At 48.2% G+C, this 21660-nt stretch overlaps 9 protein-coding genes across 9 annotated transcripts; all 9 read left to right on the forward strand.

The window, feature by feature from the left end:
- Nucleotides 1-414: 414 nt before the first annotated feature.
- H6S33_004916 (uncharacterized protein) lies at nucleotides 415-2583 on the forward strand (the record flags this gene model as incomplete). Its single annotated transcript, XM_044836354.1, has 1 exon — nucleotides 415-2583. The coding sequence occupies one exon, from the start codon at nucleotides 415-417 to the stop codon at nucleotides 2581-2583; it is 2169 nt and encodes a 722-aa protein (XP_044690129.1).
- A 338-nt stretch (nucleotides 2584-2921) lies between these two features.
- On the forward strand, nucleotides 2922-6437 carry H6S33_004917 (uncharacterized protein; the record flags this gene model as incomplete). Its single annotated transcript, XM_044836465.1, has 1 exon — nucleotides 2922-6437. The coding sequence occupies one exon, from the start codon at nucleotides 2922-2924 to the stop codon at nucleotides 6435-6437; it is 3516 nt and encodes a 1171-aa protein (XP_044690130.1).
- Nucleotides 6438-7256: 819 nt separating this feature from the next.
- Nucleotides 7257-7514, forward strand: H6S33_004918 (uncharacterized protein; the record flags this gene model as incomplete). The annotated part of the gene is made up of 1 exon (XM_044836576.1): nucleotides 7257-7514. One exon carries the CDS (start codon nucleotides 7257-7259, stop codon nucleotides 7512-7514), a length of 258 nt encoding a protein of 85 aa, XP_044690131.1.
- An 84-nt stretch (nucleotides 7515-7598) lies between these two features.
- H6S33_004919 (uncharacterized protein) lies at nucleotides 7599-8144 on the forward strand (the record flags this gene model as incomplete). The annotated part of the gene is made up of 1 exon (XM_044836659.1): nucleotides 7599-8144. One exon carries the CDS (start codon nucleotides 7599-7601, stop codon nucleotides 8142-8144), a length of 546 nt encoding a protein of 181 aa, XP_044690132.1.
- A 1102-nt stretch (nucleotides 8145-9246) lies between these two features.
- H6S33_004920 (uncharacterized protein) lies at nucleotides 9247-9399 on the forward strand (the record flags this gene model as incomplete). Its single annotated transcript, XM_044836670.1, has 1 exon — nucleotides 9247-9399. The coding sequence occupies one exon, from the start codon at nucleotides 9247-9249 to the stop codon at nucleotides 9397-9399; it is 153 nt and encodes a 50-aa protein (XP_044690133.1).
- A 3156-nt stretch (nucleotides 9400-12555) lies between these two features.
- H6S33_004921 (uncharacterized protein) lies at nucleotides 12556-12859 on the forward strand (the record flags this gene model as incomplete). Its single annotated transcript, XM_044836681.1, has 2 exons — nucleotides 12556-12566; nucleotides 12631-12859. The coding sequence occupies 2 exons, from the start codon at nucleotides 12556-12558 to the stop codon at nucleotides 12857-12859; spliced, it is 240 nt and encodes a 79-aa protein (XP_044690134.1).
- A 1030-nt stretch (nucleotides 12860-13889) lies between these two features.
- On the forward strand, nucleotides 13890-14347 carry H6S33_004922 (uncharacterized protein; the record flags this gene model as incomplete). Its single annotated transcript, XM_044836692.1, has 2 exons — nucleotides 13890-13900; nucleotides 13978-14347. 2 exons carry the CDS (start codon nucleotides 13890-13892, stop codon nucleotides 14345-14347), a joined length of 381 nt encoding a protein of 126 aa, XP_044690135.1.
- Nucleotides 14348-14920: 573 nt separating this feature from the next.
- On the forward strand, nucleotides 14921-15277 carry H6S33_004923 (uncharacterized protein; the record flags this gene model as incomplete). The annotated part of the gene is made up of 1 exon (XM_044836703.1): nucleotides 14921-15277. The coding sequence occupies one exon, from the start codon at nucleotides 14921-14923 to the stop codon at nucleotides 15275-15277; it is 357 nt and encodes a 118-aa protein (XP_044690136.1).
- A 4902-nt stretch (nucleotides 15278-20179) lies between these two features.
- H6S33_004924 (uncharacterized protein) lies at nucleotides 20180-21122 on the forward strand (the record flags this gene model as incomplete). The annotated part of the gene is made up of 2 exons (XM_044836714.1): nucleotides 20180-20291; nucleotides 20353-21122. 2 exons carry the CDS (start codon nucleotides 20180-20182, stop codon nucleotides 21120-21122), a joined length of 882 nt encoding a protein of 293 aa, XP_044690137.1.
- Nucleotides 21123-21660: the final 538 nt, after the last annotated feature.

Below are 21660 nucleotides of genomic sequence, written 5' to 3' on the forward strand. Positions count from 1 at the left end.
CTACTTGCTTAGACCAATACTTGAGAGTATTTTGTTTGTGGCGGATAGTCACCGTGCGCTCAAGTAAAAGAATAAGAAAGTAGTCTATTAGAAGGACTCTTTGATACCGTATGCATCCCCGAGTAGCAACAGCCGCTATCAACAACTTTACTTGCACCACCTCTTTTGTCGTTCGCAGAGGCAGTGCCGAACACCTCTATTGCGGATACCTTGAGTACGCCGGGTTTTTTGCCGAAGCCGGTACTACTTGCACGTTCGAAGAACACGACCCGGAGATCCTCAACTATCCCGAACTGTTCCCCATTAAAGTCACCCTCAGTCAGCAATCCCACGGATTAGCTCACTCCGTCCCTTGGTTCGTCGCTCAACCCTGGTGCAGAAGACAGCCACAACTCAGAATCGAGCAACTTAGCGATGTCAAGGGGTCATCAGCAACAAATGGAGGAAGACTACAACATGGAGAGCTCGATCACCGTGAGAGATCGAGGTATAGTCGAGACCCAAGCGAGACAGCGCCACAGGAGGGATCTGGATATGCCAATCAGCGACCTCTTCAGATCGACTCAGCCGGCCGTATCCTATGGCCAACCCCGCTCCCGCAGGCAAGGGGACTACCGAGACTATTCCCCGTACAAGACGCCAATCAGAGAACGATCTTCTATTCCGAGGCCCTCGGTCCCCAGGGTAACGGACGAAGACGAGGATACGGATATGGACGTAGAGGAACGCCGTATCGAGCACCCCTTTGGAGAAATCATCGGGCAGGAAATCGAACGGAGAGGAGCCCCAGTGGTTCAGCAGCTGAGTCGCGGACTTGGAGACCTCACTGTGAGCGTCCAAGACCTGCCCGCAATCAGGGAAATCACTCGGCAGCACGCGGCGCAGCTTACCCAGCAGCACGAAGAACAGACCAAACTCATCCGGGAATTGCAGATGAAGTTCAATCAGGACCAAGAAGAACGGGAGCGCCGAGAGGGGTACATCCTCGCGCAAGTGCGGGCAGAGACAGCCGCAACCACTACGAACCTCGGCCAAGTCTTGGAACAGATCGCCGATACCACTAGAGCCCACCAACAGCGGCAGGAAGAGCAGGCCCAGCACATAACTATGCTGGCCGACTGGATTCAAAGGCTGCCGAAAGAAGGCCCAGCCCAAGTCCCAGACGGCGTATCAGCTACACTGGCACAGTTGGAGAGGACCATGCAGCAGCAGGTCTCCTTGGTAGATGGGTTCTCTGGAACAAAGACGGCTCTAGAAGAAATGATAGAGCAGATGAAGGAAACAGCCCGTAAAGCGGCTGCGGAAAAACCACTGGCCCCAGAGACAGGTGGCGGCGGATCAGGCCCCCCTCCTAGACCACCTCCCCAACAACCAGTCGCCCCTCCAGCCGGCTCCGAATCCAGTGAAAACCTTGAAGACCCAGGCCAACAAGGGAAGCAAGGAGGTCAAGGAGCACAAGGTGGAGGTAACGGGGATGGCAACAAGGGAGGAGGTCAAGGAGCACAAGGTGGAGGTAACGGGAATGGCAATAAGGGAGGTAACGCCCCGGAAGCACCCGGATCATCCCCATCGGATTCCTCAGATTCGGAAGGCGAACGCCGCAAGCGGCTGGAACGTAAGAAACGAAGACACGAAAGGAGGCGCCAACGAGAGCAAGAACTCTCGCACCCCCCTCGCACCACCATAGGTGATGCACCCAAAAAAGCCAACATTCCCTTCTCCGGAAGTGCCGATCAAGACGTAAGACTCTGGATCGATCAGATGGAGATTCTAATCAGTCTCCAGAAGAAGGTCCAATGGGATGATGGCACAAAGATTATGTGGGCATCCCTCGAGTTTACTGGTAGTGCGGCAAACTTTTGGCGGAATTTTACGGAAAGGTTGGCTGTGGACAGAAGTATCGGAACCTGGGAACGGTTCAAGCAAGAACTCCGTACCCAATATGGCAACCGCACGAGTCAGGAACAGGCCAAGCAGAAGATGGACCGACTCCGGCAAACTGGCCCAATCGACGACTACATCAACGAGATGCAGAACCTAGAATGGGACGCACGAGTTGGACCAGTTGTCATGAGATCCATGATCCTAACAGGAATAAACTCCTCGCTGGAACAACGGCTCTCCAATGCGATTGAGGAACCTAATGATTTCGTGGACTGGTTAGCCTGGGTACGAAAAGTCGGACGCAAGGACCACGAGGTGAAGGCTCGGAAAGAAATCCTGCGAGGTAAAGACCCTGTGAAACCTCGCGAGGAAAAAACGGAACGGCGGAAATCGCGCAATAATGCAAATCCCCGGAAAACTTCCTCCGCATCAGCCAACAACTCCAAAACCTCGGATGACTTAGGTGTTACCAAGGAAGAGAAGGAGAAATGGCAGAAGGAAGGAAAGTGTTTCCGTTGTGGTAGAGATAACCACTTCGTAAAGGATTGCGTGGCGACGAGCAAGGTCAGGTTAACGAACCTGAAGAGAAAAGAATATCCTTCCGGGAGAAAGGACCATGGAAGGGAGGGTGATAAGAAACGAAAGTTGGAGCCACGAAATGAGGCATTCAGGGCAAGGATTACGAATTTGGAGGACTAAATTGATTGGGTATTTCTATTTTTGCGGTGTTTTATTCTATGTTGTATTACGGCTTTTCTATTCTGTTTTGGGAGAAAGACTTTTCTAAGGGATCGGGTTATGTTATGTTCTATCGGTTTTGTTATTTTGCGCAATTTAAATTCCCTCTACACACATTTCGAGAAGCGGGGTCACATTCCGAAAACGCCTGGCGCATAAGTGTTGTACTATGATTTGATCAACGCTCGAATTTTCTATATAAACTCTTTCGCCCCGCGCTCAGAACAAGAACTATCAACATCAACAAACTCATACCTAAGAACAATCCACCTTACCTTATACTTTCAAAACATACGAACATGTCTTCACACAACCAAGAAACCCGCCTTGAGATTGAGATCTCTTGGAACCACCCCGCAACTAGTACCCAACATACAGAAACAGTCAACGCACTCCTAGACAGCGGAACAGAGGACTGGGTTATGTCCTGGAACTGTGTCCATCGCCTAAAGATCCCAACTCAACCTCGACCCAAGCCCCTCATCATCAGACAGGCTGACGGTACCCCTATGCCTAACTCCGGCACTCATATCACCCAATCTCTTACCCTCCGCGTCGGCAACCATCTAGACAGAGACATCGTCTGTGAGGTTGGCTCATTCGCAGGAGAAGACCTCGTCATACCACATCGATGGCTCAAGGAGCATCAACCTACCATACATTGGGGTCAGAACAAGGTCACCTTCGACAACATCAATTGTCAAGTGAAGGAATGCTTCAGGACCATGTATGATATATACGAAGAAGACCCAGAAGAGCTGGTCATCAGGCTGTTGAGGACGTCACCGGAGACACAGATGACGATCGAGCAACACCCCTTCTGGGCAAGGGCATTGGTAGGCGAGGCTCTCGCTAGTGCTATACCGATGGAGTACCAGGACTTCGTCGACATCTTCTCTAAGGAGGGAGCCGATCGACTACCTGATCACTCTGAATGGGATCACACCATTCCCCTTATGGAAGGAAAGCAGCCCCCATGGGGACCGATCTATGCGCTCTCCCCAGTGGAACAAAAGGCACTCCGAGAGTACTTGGACGAAATGCTAGCCTCTGGCAAAATAGTCCCCTCCACCAGCCCGGCAGCAGCACCGATCCTGTTCGTGAAGAAAGCCAATGGAAAACTGAGGTTATGCGTAGACTTTCGTGGCTTGAATGCTATCACGGTCAAGAATCGCTACCCCCTTCCACTCATGACAGAGTTGGCCGATTCGACGAAAGGAGCAGAGTTCTTCACTAAGATCGACCTGAAAAATGGCTATAACTTGATTAGGATTGCTGCTGGCGAGGAATGGAAAACAGCTTTCAGAACGAAGTACGGCCACTTTGAATATAGGGTAATGCCCTTCGGTTTAACCAATGCACCGGCGTCCTTCCAGGTCATGGTCAATACCATATTCAAGGATCTTTTAGATCAAGGCGTAGTAGTCTACTTGGATGATATTCTAATATATTCAAAGACTAAGGAAGAGCATACGACTCTTGTGAGGAAGATATTGGAGCGACTGCAACAAAACCATCTATACGGGAACCTCGAGAAAACGGAATGGTATAAACAAGAGGTAGAATTCTTGGGATTTGTACTATCAGGGAAAGGGAACCAGGTTTCGCCTAAGAAGGTGAAGGCAATCACGGAATGGTTACCACCCACCAAGGTCAAGGAACTTCAATGTTTCCTCGGATTCGCCAACTTCCTACGACGGTTCATCCACAGGTACTCCGAAGTTTGCCGACCAATGACCGATCTCTTGAAGAAAGGTTCCGTGTGGCGATGGAGCAGTGAACAGCAAAGCGCTTTCGACGAACTCAAGGAGACATTTACGTCTGCCCCAATACTACGACACTATGACGAACACCGTGAAGCGATCATAGAAACTGACGTGAGTGACTGGGCAGAGGCCGCAGTACTCTCTCAGATGTTCGAGGACGGTATTCTACACCCGGTAGCTTACCACTCTCGCAAGTTTAACGAGGCAGAGGTAAACTACGAGATCTATGACAAGGAGATGCTCGCTATAGTTTCTGCTCTCTTGACTTGGAGACATTGGCTGGAAGGAACGGATATTCCTATCCAGATACATTCGGATCATCAGAACCTACAGTATTTCACAACGACCAAGAAGTTGTCGAGAAGACAAGCCAGATGGGCCGAAAAGATAGCACCTTTTCGCTTCAGGATCCATTACCGCCCAGGCGAAAAGAACGGCAAGCCAGATGCACTCACAAGGCGCCCAGAGTTCGCTATGGAAGGGGGAGTAATGCGTGAACAACCCGTAAAACAGTTGCTCAGCGCAGAACAATTTGCCAGGAAATCACGGACCAGCGTAGAAACTGGCCCTGAAATCATTGGCAACCCCGAAGAAGGATGGACTCCGTTGGATCAGTGGTACGACATACCAGGTACTGAGCTGCCTCAGCCACTACAAGACTGGTATGAACAGGACAGACAATGGGTTCGGAGAGTGTTCCGGGATGAACCTCTCCCTGACGCAAACCTTGAAGTCTTCGGGACAGAGGAAGCTGATGCCGTAATAACGGAACTTGCCAATGAATGGACCCCGGGATCGAATGAGGCCACCCACGATGGTCGTTGGGTAGTGCCAGGATACGCGGTCAGACAAGTCATTGAAGATCATCATGACAGACCCGTAGCGGGGCATCTAGGAAGGGATAAAACCCTCGAGTTGATCGATAGGAACTACTGGTGGCCAGGAATGTCCACGGATGTAGCCAACTTCGTCAAGACTTGCGATGTATGCCAGAGAGCCAAGCAACGTCGGAGACACTTGTCACTCCCTCAACCCCTAGAGTTAGCCACCACACCTTGGACTGATATCTCAATGGATTTCGTAGTAGAAATGCCAAAGGAGAAATCAGGATTCCGTAACGTATTGGTAGTCGTGGACCGTTTTACGAAAATGGCTCACTTCATTCCAATGACGGGAATCAACGCGGAGCAGACCGCTAACGCCTTTGTTAAGGACATTTGGCGCTTTCACGGACTTCCTAGGAGCATTGTCTCTGACAGAGGAACACAGTTCGTATCGGCATTCTGGGCTGCGATCACAGAACGACTAGGGATTCGTAGGAGACTCTCGACCTCGTTCCACCTACAGACGGATGGACAAACAGAAAAGACCAATCAGCACCTCGAATCCTACATCCGGGCCTATACCGCAGGAACAGGAAAGAAATGGAAGGACCTACTACCGATTTGCGAGTATGCATATAATAATGCGAAACACTCGTCGACAGGACAATCGCCGTTCTACTGCAACTATGGTTTCCACCCACGAACAGATTGGTCAACGGACGCGAAAATCGGACAGCTGGATGCCAAAGGAAGTACCTACCTGGAAGACCTTCTCCTAGCTCATGAGTCAGCGAGAGATACGCTGCAGAAGACCTTTGACAGGATGGCATCAAGGCCAGGACCAGCAGTTCAGCGGTTCACAATCGGTCAAAAGGTTTTGCTGGATACTCGGAACCTCGGCGGTTACAATAAATGGTCGGATAAGTTTACAGGCCCCTTCGAGGTTACCGCGGCTGTAGGAAATAGGGCTTATAGATTGAATCTTCCGGTAGAATGGAAGGTTCATGACGTATTCCACGAGATGTTGCTGAGACCTTATCGAGAGGATCCCAACCCTGGCAGGCAACAGAACACACGAAAACGACTCGCAACACCCGAACCCCAAGAGGCACTCTTAGATGAGAACCTCAAACCGGTCACCAACACTCGGCCCCATACGCGGAGTCAAGGGTCAGTCATCGACTCGAGTCGGCCTCCGAAACGACAACGGACTAGGGAAGACTAGCTCGATACCTTTCCTACTCTATGACTTTTCCCACAGGGTTTTTATCATAGAGAGGTTTTAACGGTCGAGGGCGACGTCTAGGAAGGGGGAGTAGTGTTACAGGAAACACGAACACTGCTCCTAAGCCAAGGAATAAGGATAATACGAGTGATGGGTTGTGATGTGAGTACGGTCGGGTAACGAGGGAACCAGCATAGGAAGGTACCGAGGGGTGTGGGGGCACCGGGTGCAACCACACTAGTATTAGGCTGTTGTGAGGGCACGCTTACTATTGGGTGTCTCACCCGGAACGGAATAGAAGCGGGGCTTATGGCTGCAGGCCATTCTACTTAGGGAAGTAGCTCTAGGACAATAGCATGATACAGCTCGGTTACTGGCAATTGCGGGGTTCATGGTTACGTGTCGGAATTAGAATGGAGGAACGGAACTATGCGGGGGCGCCTTTCTATTGGGGGTTATCTTCGGGTTGATTGTCTTATTCTATTATCGTTATCTTATTAGTATTAGAAAGCGGGCCTTGGCATAGGGTCCAATATGTATAAATAGGGAAGGATTCCGCCTCGTCTTAGTGGCATCATCAGTCACTCAGCGAGCGGAATCCGGTTTACAATATTACAAGTTTAAAAGCTACAGAACTATCGCTTAGCACTGGCATTTCCCCAAACAGGAAGACTGGAGGAACAGAGTTCCAACCCGGTACAAAAGGTTCCACGAGATGATGAACGAGAGGTTCGCTAATGAAATACCGCCTCGCCGCCCCTATGATCATAAGATACCGTTTAGAGAAGGAAAAAAGTCCCCATGTGGGCCACTCTATGTATGTCCCGTGATAAACTCATCGTGCTCAAGCAATACATACAGGACAACCTTAAAAAGGGCTTCATTCAGGCCAGCTCTTCCCCCGCCGGTGCCCCTATCCTATTTGTTAAAAATGCTGATGGAACATTTCGTCTCTGCGTCGATTATCTTGGCCTCAATGAACTTACCATCAAAAACCGCTACCTGCTGCCACTCATCCGAGAAACTCTCGACCACCTCTCCAAAGCCAAGTGGTACACCAAACTTGACATTCGCTAGGGGTATAACCAGATCTGAATGGCTAAGGGTGAGGAATGGAAAACAGAATTACGTATACATTATAGACATTTCGAATATACGGTGATGCCCTTCGGCCTTACCAATGTGCCGGCCAGCTTTCAAAACTTCATTAACGATTGCGTCCTCGACTACCTTGATATGTTCTGTACAACATGTCTTGACGATATTCTCATCTACAGTGACACCTTAGAGTATCATCAGGTACATGTCGAGAAGGTCCTGGAAGCCCTACAACGAAATGGAGTACTACTCAAGCTGGAGAAATTTGAGTTTCATACACAACGCAGCACTTATCTCGGCCTCATCATTGAACCGAACGGCGTTAAAATAAATCCAAGGAAAGTGGAGACAGTAAAGAATTGGACCGTCCCCAAAACAGTTAAGGATGTACAAGCATTCCTAGGTTTTGCTAATTTTTACCGTCGATTCACACGCGGGTTCTCGGAACTGGCTGACTACGTCTCTGCCAGTGTACTCTCCCAATCCAATGATAATGGTATCCTTCAACCCGTCGCCTACTTCTCAAAGAAGCACTCTCCCGCCAAATGCAACTACGAGATTTATGACAAAGAATTACTGGTGATAATCCGATCCTTTGAAGATTGGTGACCGGAACTTGAAGGGGCTGCACACTCAATCACCATCATATCCGATCATAAAAATCTCGAATACTTTATGAGCACTAAACATCTCAACCGGAGACAAGCACGCTGGGCGGAATACCTCTCACAGTTCACTTTTGTCATCAAGTACCGAGGAGGGAAACAAAAAGGAAAACTGGACGCATTAACAAGGAGATCAGGAGATCTCCCTGGAGAGGAGGATGAAAGCAATTACATCAGAGTCAAGATGTCCTGAAAAAGGAAAATCTTGAAGCAAAGCTAACTTTGTTGCTGGGTTCTTTTTCAAATGAAGCTGCTGAAAAGAACGCCTCACTGAGTACACTATTTGATGAAGAATATAACGCTGACCAATTTCCACAAAAGACACTGGACATGCGGAACAAGGGTGAACGACATTCAAAGGATATATTACTCGCCAAGTACACCGAGGTTGATGACAGATTGCTCTACCGAGGTAGCATATATGTACCTGACTACGAGACTCTTAAACTACGGGTCCTCAAACTGTACCACGATGCTGTATCCGCCGGACACCCTGGACGTGAAAATTTTTGAAACTTATCAGTCGAGACTACTATTGACCCCTTATACTGAATTATATTGCCCGCTATATTCGGAACTGCCAAACCTGTCAACGAAGTAAACCCAACATATATGGGAATCTCGATGTACTTTGACCTTTACCGATCCCCGAATAACTATCGCAAGAGGTGTCTATAGACTTCATTATTGGCCTACCGGAGAGTGAAGGGTACGACGGAATCATGGTAATTGTTGATCAGTTAACAAAGATGCGACATTTCCTACTCTGTAACACTTTGGTCAACTCCGAAGAAGTCGCCCAGTTATACCTGTGAAATATATGCAAACTCTATGAACTACCCACACATGTCACCTCCGACCGCGGTACGCAAATTATAGCCAAATTGTGGAAGGGTCTCTGTAAACATCTTGGCATTGAAGCATTAATGTCCACTGCCTTCCCCCCGCAGACTGACAGCCAAACTAAAAGACTGAAAGGTATAATGGAATAATACCTACTTGGATACGACTCGTACCAACAGGATAATTGAGTAAAATGACTCCTTATGGCAGAATTCTCCGCCAACAACCAGGTTTCCGCATCCACTAAAGCTACACTATTCTTCGCGAACTATGGCTTCCACCTCCAGTTTACGATGACGATTAATACACTTGATAGGACCTCACCGAACCGCAACGCTAAAGACTTTGCTTTGTAGATGAAAAAGCTCCACGACCACCTACGTTCCAATATCCGCACACCGCAAGAGCAACAAGAACAAGACGTTAATGTCAAACCAATGCCGGCCCCGTGCTAGGATGTCGAAGATATGGTGTTTGTTTCAGCAAAAAATATCCGAACCACCCGTATGTCTCGAAAGTTAGACTAGAAGAAGCTGGAACAATTCCCCATCAAAGACATTATATTGCCAAATGCGTACCGAATCTATCTGCCTAGGAGCATGAAAATGCATCCAGTCTTACATGTATCAATCCTAGACCCCGCTGCAAATGATCCCGTCCCTGGCCAAATCCAACCACTAACCCCACCTATCATCGTTGAACAGGAAGAGGAGTACGCGGTCGAAGAAGTCCTGGACTTATGAGAAACAAAAAACCATGGCCTGCAATATTTTAAATGGATCAGCTATACCGACCCCACTTTAGAACACGCCGCATACTACGACAAAACTGCCACTGTTGATATATTCCATATATGCTACCCTGACAAACTTGGGCCGTTGGGAATAAAAGTTAAAGTCAAGGCTCGCAGGAGCTCACGCTTGAAGGTAGGGGCTACTTTCATGGATCGATTAGTTAATACACTGCGTTATGAGGAGCTTTATTAGTCAAAAGGGTTCTATCGAGTTCTATCGAGTTCTATCGTTCGTAAAGGTATGAGTCGCTTTCGATTTGTTATCGCTGAGATTTCATTAGATATATTAGGAGGTTTCATGCTCGCTTTTGTTCTCTTGCTTTTCTTTCTTTTGGTACGCAATATATTCTGTATCTACACTATCCATTACTAGTTAATAACATTTCCTATTCTTTACTCAAGAAGACCACCGCACCACTGCTTCCCTTGTCCCGTTGACCTTCACCAATGCTAGAGCCCCCCAATACCCCAATTGCGGGCTCCCTCTACCAACTTCTACTACTTCCTTCGTACCCTGCGGAATACTCGCTACTCGCCCCTTGAGAGAAGAAGATGACAGTGTACATTGCAGTCTCACAGAGGGGAGAGATTGTTGGTAGTCGCTTAAGCGAACTGAATTGGGGGATGTCGATCAACCATAAACGATGCAAAATAGTGTAAGGAACCATGGGCGAGGCATAGGCATAGGAGTTGAGGGACATCAAGGGGGTTTACCAGGGGGTGAAGACAGTAATGCACGCTAGGGCGCGAGGGGTGAACTCATACAAGGACGGGGAAGACAGCCAAGGCAACAGGGGTCTTTACGACCTAGGGGGGGAAAACAAGGGTGACATTGGCCACGAGGAGAGTAGCGATGGTCGAGAGGACCAAGAGGACAGTGATGACAATAGAGGTAGTCATTTAAGAACAGCAGACGTAACGTGACTTTGGATAAAGTTTCTATTGAAGTGAAGTAAATTCCCCAAAGTAATAACCCAAAGTATAATACAGGATTTTGCATAGAGAAGAAAGGTAAGATAGACAAAGAGGGGTATGAGATCCTTATATAACAAGGAAATGACAGCCGATAACAACCAATAATAATGGATGACTAATACCAAGGAAACTCCCAGAAACTCATAATAACTCAATCCTTTTCGCATAACGGATCCTTTTCGTAGTTTTAGGGCTAGGCTGATATAAGGTTCGTAAAAGCGGGTTACTTGGTATAACCCAGTAAACAATTGATAAGTTGGGTTGAGTAGAGAGTGTTTTGTTGCTGGCTGGGTTGTGTATAAGGTCATTTTTTACCCAAGTAATTCAATTATATCTTGGGCAGAAAAATTATAATTATTTCTTATAAATGAAACACTATTTCTGGAAAAATAACGATTTGACATAAAGATTTTTAGTGTAGGTACTTCAATTATACTATCATTTCATGCTCAATACTAATAATTCTACCCATCAAAAGGTACCTTTTACCTGGGTAATATTCAAAGGATTGGGTTGGGTTGGATACTCAGATCTGATAGGTTGGGTAGGCCGGGTCGAGGCCCTTTCTCTACCTGGGTATATTCATTGTGGGGCCTAGTTCAGCACTGATTCACTGGTATCATTAAAGATTCCCCTTGCTAATCGTCACTCAACAACCAATAAGTGTTTATTATGCAAAGTGGTTGAACACCTTCCGGGTGGCTTTTACAGACTACAATCTGTATATGGGATTTTAGAGGGGTGTGTAGACGGCGGGCAGCTTGAAAGCGTGAGATCAATGGTAGAGTTCATTCAACATACGCAGGACTGTAGCAAACGGATCACATTGTGTCAAGCTGCTAGGAGAACTGCTGAACGTACTATATCTAACTCGGGTGACTACAATTAGCTCAAGCTGGAAGAGTGCAGTTGTAAAACAGGTTGCTCAATACGAAGATGTCGTTGTCATTTGTCTAAGAAACTATGCACCACCTCATTTCATGTTGAGCACGTTGGCAAATGCCAAAACATATCAGAAGCTGAGACAGAGTGTCAGGAGGTGCCACAAGGTACTGAGTATACAACGGCATCAGGTGAGGACAGGAACTCGTTTGATGCGGGATTGGAAGAGAGATATAGCAGCCAGGAAAGAGAGCAGGCAAATGAGAGACAACATGTAAAGACCGGAATATTGGGGACGGAATCAGCTACTACTAAATGCATAGAGGTGGCGGGTAGAGACCAATCTACACTCAATCTCTCGAGTCAGGTTGAAGATGTCATTCATGTCAATAAACCTTGATGGGTATTAGGCAGAGAGGTGCAAGAGTTGTAGAGTACGTCTGTCTGTATATCTATACACCAGGACGAACATCTCTTTGTAATGAGTAGATAAATACATTTCAATTGTGTAGAGAAATAAAACTTACAGTCTCTGATACTGTCACCTCTTCTGACTTTGGAAGTCCTAGTGAGACCTGGCCTTTTGGGAACTTCTCAAAAGGCGGATGTCTTCCAGCCATCGCTGAAGCTTCCGATATGGCGCCCCGCCGTATGAGAATCTTCCCAAAGTAACCAACTTCGCATACGGACTAGAGCATATCTCATCCACTTAGTCAGCTTCCCCGTGGCTAAATCAGCAATTATGAAAGCAATTCGACGTAACCCCGCGTAATCTAGTTACAACCTCCAAGCTTGCAAGTTCACCACCCCACAAACTATCCCACACCCTACTCTGCAACAAAGGTCCTAAACATCAAACAAAATGACGAACGTGTACGTATTCTCCCCATAACCCATCGCACTGCACTTCACTCACACTACTACACCCCCGCGACAGCTCTGAGATCCTTGGCCAGCTGCGGTACACCCTTGATATCTGCAACCGCTTATCGATGCCCGGACACTCTACCCTGCCGTGTCCGGATGAGCGTCAAGCCGTCATGAACCAGCTCAAGGCCAACATCGAAGTACTAGGCAAGCTCGCGGAGGTTGCGCATGTGGAGGCGCTCATGGCGCACAGCCTGGCTGCGCAGAAAATGTGGGCTACCGACCGAGGAACGGTGTGAGAATGGATGGTAGGAGCGCTGTGATTGTGGGACTAAAGCTGTAGAGTGTTCCTAAAGCCTTGACTGGTGGGTTGTTGGTGGCGGAGCAGGGGAGGCGGGGGAGGGGGTCTACGGTGCGGATAGTATAGTACGCTGTTGTAGTCTTCTTATTTTGGCGGAATTTTTGTACAGAAATGAATACTCCTACCTGTGATCCTCTGCAGTATAAATTCAGGGTTAAGCGGGTACAGACACATATGTACGTGATGTGCATGTAGAGTAGTTGTGCGTGTACTTTGATATCGAAATTTACAAGCACCACCACCAGTAATAGATTGCCAAGAGTCTGGAGATAAAGCTACAAGTATGAGCAAGGAGAGCAGCTTGAGAGCGCCAACTTCTAGAAGCTGTAGAGTATCAGCGGTAGTTCTTACATCAGGCTTCATCACCCTACTTCACGGGGTTGCACAGTTCGATAGGGCGCACCACTTAGTCAGCCCCCACCGCCGAGTCTGGAGCGCGAAAGCGCAGCAACCCCGGGTAAGTTAGGCCTCCAACCAAGGAGTAGGAAGGGAACTTTGTATCACAATACCACAAGTCTTGCAACCTGCGAGCATCAACCCCCAAACCACCAAACACCTTATCCTCCGCCACACGACTCCAAACCCCCAATCCATCATGACACTCGGTACGTATCTCCCCCGGAGCGGGGGTCTTATCTTTTGGAACATTTGTGGCGGAGAAGTTAGTGATTGTGGAAGCTAGCTATGTGAGGACGAAATGGGAATGGATATCAAGTGGGATAGTAACGTAGAGCATCCAAAGATGTGCTGGATATACACACATATCCCGTGCACTTAGTCAGCCCCTCCCCCGTGCGGCTAAAGCGCCAATCATAAGTCGGAATTAATGCGCTGCAACTCGACATCGCGGATCAGACCTCCAACCGAGGCATTCTTACAACAAAGCTTTCTCCCCACCCACAAACAACCCCACAAACCACCCCACACCCTACCCTCCGCACGGCGAGTCTGATACAACAAAAATCAATATGAGACTCGGGTACGTATCCCCCCCCACCATATATTCATCACACTACTCGCAACACCTACTTCTAACACTGTACCCACCCGCACCAGCTCAGAGACAATCGCCCTCCTGACCCGGACCATCGACACCCTAGACCACCAGACCTCGCACGCCCAGCACGCACTGCTTTCCGTCGAGGAGCTCAAGTGCGCCCTGCTGCAGCTCATGGCTACGGTCGAGGCGGCGGGGAAGCCCGCGGAGGCCGAGAGGGTGTGGGCGGAGGGGGAGAAGGCGAACAAAACGAAGGTGGAGGTGGAGAGGGTAGAGAGGGAGACGGAGAGTGTCAAGGCAGATGCGGACAGGGCTTGGAAGGAGGCTGAGAGGTCGGTGGGGGAGACGGAGACGTTGATGGTGGAACTGGGGGGGCTGGGGGGTGGGGGGTGGGAAGCTGAGGGTGTAGGTGGAGCGCGTCAAGAGTGAGACGGAGCATCAAAGGGTACGGAAGGGTTAGAGGGGAACCCTTGTCTTGTTTTGGGAATGCCCGCGGCGGAGATGTTTTTTTGTCGTGTGGCGGACATGTCATTGTTTGTGGGAGCCAACTACAACCCGAGAATTAAATGAGTATCAAATAAGATAATACCGCAGAACATGGAAAGGTATTAGAGACACATGTGTATCTTTACATGTAGGTACAATTACATATAGATATCTCGTCCACTTATTCAGCCCCCCCCCCCCCCCCCCCCACACGCGGCTGACGCGCCAATCATATAGCGGAATGTGTTGCACCCCGCACACTTTAGGCTCCCAACCCACATTCATTTCGGCAACAACCCGCGCTCTCACATTCCCCCGGACCAAGCTTGCCACAACCCCAACAGAACCTGAATACGTCAAGTCTGAACCATTAAGATGACACTCAGGTACGTATCCTGCCCCCCCCCCCGGGGGGCCTAATCAGCGTACTACACCCACCCACCCCACCCCACGACTAACGACCCCATCTCCACCAGCTCTGAGATAGTCGCACTACTAAGTCAAGTGGCCCTCACCATGAACCAAGTAACCTCGCCCAGCCAGTACGCACTGCTCTCCGCAGACGACCGCAGACGCGTCCTCGCGCAGATCAAAGCCACGGTCGACGTCGCGGCAAAGCTGGCAGAGGTTGCACATATGGAGGCGGCGTTGGCGCGCGACGCGGACAGGGCAAGCATCGACGAGCGCAGGGACAGCATCAGGGCCGAGACGGAGCAGCTGAAGGCGGAGGTTACGCGTCTGGAAGCGGCGGCGGCGCGCGACAACACCTGGGAGAGATTCAGGGCCTCAGCTGAGAGGTCGAGGGCGGAGACAAAGAAGGCCGCGGAGGAGGAGGAGAGGGAGAGGCAGAGGTTGGTGTTTGAGAAGCGCTAGGGGGTGACGGGGTAGTGGGCAATGGTGGTCTTGTGGTGCGGGCGTTTCTGGCTGGGGTGTTGTTGGTTATGGCGGTCGTAGTTTTGGGAAATGAGTAATGAATGAGGATTGAACACGTGTAATGGTGCGAGAAGATATCTAGTAAGGTTGTGGTGTTGACCGAGTACCTGCGCAATCACCACCGACAGCTATCTGCTACTGTCACTGATGCTGCGGTCTGTATCGAAGAGGCTGAAACAGTCCCACGTACGTGAGTGGTTCTCTCAGCACCCCCCCCCCCCTCCCGTTGTCTAGTGGTACCATATACGCCCCGCTAGTCGAATATTTGTACCGGGCGTGTATCATTATATATCACTCGTCGCGAGAGCTAGGGTGAAAGGAATGAAGTTTACCTCAACTCTGATCTCATTGGGCGAGGGGCTGTGGTAAGCTGGTAGGTGGGGCCTGTGGGATGGCGGTACAGGTGTTATTTGTTGTATTTCAAGGGCCGCGGGAAAAGGAATTGGCTTCTGATCGTGAGTTCCACGCGATTTTCGGGTCTCTGAGTGTTGCGTATGTTATGTCATAGCGATGAACACTCTCCATTCGAGAACGGTCGTGGATGGGACCTCCTATTCACTAATGGGGGGTCAATTTAGCGTCCTAATCACGAACACACTGCTGTATCAGACAAGACTGGTAGTTATAGGACAGTGTCACAGACTCTCACAGTCAGTACCGGTGTCGGTGTTAACCTCGTGAAGGTTTGCCAGTACCAATGCGAGTGCCAGTGGTACTGCTTTGTTTTATCACAATCACAAGTCAACTAGCAAATGTTAGCAAAATGATACAGAACATTGACAGGAAACTTACTATAGGAACGTTTCATGGGTCGATTGGTTAGAAAATTCGGTTACGAGGAGCTGAATGAGACAGGAAGTTTCTACAGGTTTATACACATTACAGGGGTATGAGTCATATCGGATTTATCATCCCTGGGATTTCTTTGAGTATATTAGGAGGCTCTACATTCACTTTATATACTTTTCATTTCATTCTGCTTTATACGATGTCTTCTTCTCCTCGCTCACCTCCAGCTCGTCAAACGTATCGCCTACGAACAAAACTTTATTTTACAAACCCAATTCTACTCTATTTATCTTACTATCTTAAATATTTATCTCGCATAACCTTAGCCTACCCTGGTATACCATACCAAGCTAAGTCATTTTGTTCTCTATTCAGATATCATGTCCTGTTCTCTAAGCGAGAGAAACAATTATCAACAATGGATTAAGTGTCAATGTGGCCTCCCAAGAAACTTAAGAAATTGAAGAAAAGAACTACTCAAATACCGAATCTCTTATATTCACGAAAATTTCTCCCATAGGTTTCTCCTGTCACTAGGATATCAGGAATGTAAGTCATATTGAAGGCACCTCTGTCCTACTTCTATATCTCGGGGCCCCCACCAGGGACTCCAAGTCCAATTTGCTTTACCGAAACCCAATCTAATGTTCCCGGAACCCAGGCCCCCGAATCCTCAATTGAAAACCTGAAGAACCATTCTCAATCTACATAGACGTAGGTAAGTACGGACAATCATACACCTCAAAATATGACTACATAACCCCCAGCATTGTATCGGGAGATACTCACAATAGAATGGACCTGAACTAAATCTCTTGATTAATCAGACATGCTCTTTAAATTATCTGTGAACTCATTAGCCATGTACTGGACTAGATTGAGCAGAATAACGATACGCTTCATGTTTATCACGGGATGACCACCCTCACCTACTCTGCCGACGAGAAAGCTACGGAATTGGTTTGTAAGGTGAAGAATCAGGATGGCTTCACTTAGGTTGGATATGTTAGGAAGGTGTTCGGAGGATACAGTAAGCGCTAGGCATTTCAGGTTAGGTTGTAGGGAGAAGGATCGGGATCGGTTGTAGGATATTATTATATTTGTTTGATATTTTCTTAGGTGTGGTTACGAGTATTATTGGGTTATTCTTTGGGATTTATATTCGAAGCTTTGTTCTTACTATTTGTACTTTTCTTCTTTCTTCTTTACGCAACGTTTTCATTCTATTTGTTAGTAAAATTCTATTCTGTTTCGATCAGTATTCAGCCCAGTCCCCTGTCCTCGTCCTAGCACATATCCAAGTCAATCCTTGTCTCGGTACCTCTCTACGACTTTGTTATAGAACCCCGCCCCATTAGAATGTTAATGATGAAAGACTTATCAGTCAGATATCCAAATCGGTAGATGAGTAATTCCAAATGCATAATACTATTCTTCAGGTCTCCAAATCTCACAACCAACTGCAGCCCCCACAATCCATAGTTCCGGCTCCCACAATAGTTCCGGGCGAAAATAAACGGAAGGAAAAGGAGACACGCCCTAATCCCCGAAATCCCCTCACCTAACAATGAAAAATATCATGCACTAAGGACGCGAAGAAAACGTCCCTGCCCAGTCAAACTGTAAAATACTTGAAAGGAAGAAACCAACCAAATAGAAAGTTGAAACTCTCTATAAACCGGGATATACAAAAATCAACCAGGAGATTATTATTGAATATGACTAACCAACCAATACCAACCCCACTAAAATGAGGCAAAGAATCAATTCCAAAATTGAACATGCTAGCTGCCACTTCATTACTCCTCAGAAAACCAGCAGGAACAATTTCGTACGTGAGACCAAATTTGATAACATGAAGTCTACGGTAATCACATTTAGGGATAAGATCCAAGATTCTCTTCTGAAAATCCAAAACCCTGTCGTTAATATCTGAGTTAACTCTAAATAGTTCAAATTTAATCTTCACAGCATCCCAATCACCACTGGAGATGGACAGGAAGCAGGTTATCCCCTCGAATCCGAAATCCGATGCAACCACGGAAGCACATTTGAACTTACTCAAATCTCTAGATTCCTGTCCAAACCATAGTCTAGGATCAATAAAACTCACTCCTCTACAGTCATTGCCCTATTTCATGGATCGACTAGTGAATACACTGGGTTATGAAGAGTTGGATTAGTCAGAAGGGTTCTATTTGGTTCTATCGGGTTCTGTGGGTCGTAAGTGTGTGAGTCACTTTGGATTTGTCATCGCTAGGATTTTCTTGGGTATATTAAGGGGTTTTCGGTTTCGTTTCTTGTTCTTTTCCTTTTCTTCTTTTCACTACGCAACGTCTTCTGTATCTACGCTGTCTATTGCTATACAATATTATCATCCTCTTCTTTATTCAAGAAGACCACCGCTTCACTTCCCCTTGCCCCGTTCACTCTTACCAACGCTAGAGTCCCTTAGGACCCCTATTGCGAGTTCCCATACCGTCCCCTACTACACTCCTCGTACCCTGCGGAATATTCGCTACTTGCCCCCTTGAGACCCTACCAAGGTTGTTCACAACTGAAATCCTGAGACTGAAACCCCGAATGTTAATTAACTGCCGGTATTAACTCGAAGTATACCTAAATATTGGCCCGGAACAAGCAAAAGTGAAACTAAGAGCCAATGCAAGGCTCTGGAAAGTCACCAAACCAGCCGTAGCCCTGGAGGTTGTAGTCATGGCTCAAGAAGACCAGGAAATGAAGTCATGAATACAAACAACACATGCTCACTCACTCTAGCACAACAGCTGAACTGTGCCAAAAACGAGCTTACAACAAAGTCAGCATTAGAGGAAGCAGAACTCTGTTGCTCCCGTCAGCCATTGAGAACCCTCTGCAAAACACCTTGTCTCCCTGGGCCACAGGAAATCACTAGCCCTAGATAATCCTAGCCAGTCACCGAATCTCACCCGGACTCGCGGTCACAGTGTATCACTCGCCTTCTGCGGCGGTGCTGCTGGCGGCGCTGGCGCTGGCGTTGAAGGAGGTCGACTGTGTGGGTCGACTGTTTGGGTCGAGTGTGTGGGTCGAACGGTATGGGTCGAACGGCTGCAAAACTAAAAGGGATCTGCGGGGCGGAAATCCTTCGGCCATTATGTCAGTCTTTGGTTTCTTGTACTCACAGTTGGGCTATGCCCAGTGCCCTTGTGGGCCGTGGGGGGATGTACTTCTGACCTTCGCCCTCGTTTATATCTGTTGTTTGATGTATTTGTCTTTGTCTTTTCAATTCCCCATCTGCGAGCGATGCTGGGACCGGGCTTGTACATAGATGGATACCTAACTTGAGTCGTTTGTGTGTATCTATGGACGCACTAGAAAAATACTTAATCACTAACTCGAATCCTAACTATAGTAGAGCTAGCGAGGTGTAGGGGGACTGTTTGATGATATAGGATATCTGAAGGAGTAGTGTGAGGTAGAGAGGAGGGTGGGGAGGGGGGTTCGCGGGGAATGGCAATGTAATCATACGATGGTCATTCATTCTTCGTAGGCGACTACGGTCACTACGGAACAGAGATGAGACTGTCGTAATATTCGTTGCCCTTGAGAATGGTCAACGATAGTGCATAGGACTACTCTTCCGATAGACACACGTGTCTTAAATGGGTATATAAGGCATCTCCCTTGTATTCTAATCCGTTATGTCAACCAAGTCTCGCATTGTCTACCTTGTCCTATTTACAGCCAACTACAACAGAGACAACCTGCCATAACCTGCGGGTTGTATATATGCATGAAACATAAATAAATAAATATGTAACGATAGAGGCGGCTGTGGGTGAGTCGAGTGATCGCATATAAAGCTGTCTTGTGCTACCATCGGCTATTTACGGGACGAACACATATAAAAAAGCAAATATACCAGAGAACGAACCCCTCAGCTTTCCCTCCATTAATTCCACCACCACCCTTGAATACGAAACGAACTTCAACAGTCTCAACCGCATGTCCGAACGTCCTCTCCGCTCCACTTCGCCTCCCCCTAACCCGGCTAGATATCCGAGTCGTTCAAATATGTCCGGTCTGTTCGGTGGTGGTACTGGTACTGGTAGTGTTGCTGCCGGTAGTGGTAATGGTAGTAGTAACGTCCCGGGGGGTTCCGGGAACTTGGGATTATCCTTCGTCAGTAAGTCCGAGCCCTTGCCTTTCGTTTCTCAAAACTAGACCCGCTTTAACCCCGCCTGCAGATAAGAAAGACACCGTCGGCGCGCCCGAACCAGTGAAGCCGAGAGGGCTCTTTTCCACGCACCCCAACCCCCCACAGGCCACCACAACGACCGGTTCATCCCTCCCCACCGACGTCGCCGCCCTCCAGTCCACAATCAACACTCTCCAGGCCGAGCTGAAAGTTACTACTATCATAAATACCCACCTCGCCGCCTCCGTCGCCCGGTTCCAAGTCGAGCAGGCGACCTCCGCTGCTATAGCTACCACCACCACCACCTCCACCACCGCCCCCGTCCCATGCTTGCATCCAGATCACCCACATACCATTGCCTCTGGGCGCGGCGCCGCCTCACCTGAGGTGTTCAAGCAGATGAGCAAGACCAACTGGCATGGCCGTCTTGGGCGCGCGCACATGGCAGACGTCGATGCCTTGACCCCCCCCACGCTAATGGAACTCGACAGCCTCGTGAGGCGGAAGCTGCAATCCTTCTTCCCTCACGGCGCAATGCACAGTACTAACATTGAACCGGACCATATCTTTGCGTGTCTCGCTGCTCTGGGGCTTCGGCTGGAAGATAGACCCCGGTATGTCGGTTTCCCGATAGTGGGCGGTGATACGATCGTGAATGATAGCACGGACAAGAGAGCGAGGCAACTTACGGCGTTTTTCTATGCGAATCAAACTCTGGCAGACTCGGGGTACTGGCGTGGGGCTTTGTTGGAGACGTTACTAGAGATAGCGAGGTATAGGGGGCTGTTTGATAATGAGGGATTTCTGAAGGAGGAGTAGTGGAGGACCCGGGTGTACGTGGGTGGGTGGGGGGGGATGTGCAAGTAATTATAGTACCAAATACTACAGTATTCCCGTCAATCACAATCATCTAGTAACAGAGAGTTTTAGCTGCAGAAACTCGGGCAGTTTGGACAATAGCTCATGCAAGAAATAGGAAGCGCAGGCGTTTCTGTCTAAATGACCAATTTCCTGTCTAGATTTTGTAGCTAAAACTCCCCTAAGGCGGTAAGAATACGGTACTGGCTCAATATTCTTTCTAGAATGCCGTTTTAATTCGGTATTCGTAACTAAATTAGTTATTTCACACCGTTTTCTTTTCTCATATAGCATACTCGGTCGTTAATTAAGAAGTCGGAAATTTTAGTGGGAACTTGGTTGCAACGATATCCGACTACTTAATTGAAGCGCGAGTATAATGTGTCATTTGTAGGCACCAGCGCGCAGTAGAGCAATGACGTAACTGTACTCTACTGTGGTCTCATGAGTCGAGTGATTTCCCATGTGCGGTACTCAGATGAAATAAGGAAAAAAATCA

This window comes from Morchella sextelata, assembly GCF_020137385.1.
Source record: "Morchella sextelata strain SCLS chromosome Unknown scls_19, whole genome shotgun sequence".
NCBI classification, from domain to species: domain Eukaryota; kingdom Fungi; phylum Ascomycota; class Pezizomycetes; order Pezizales; family Morchellaceae; genus Morchella; species Morchella sextelata.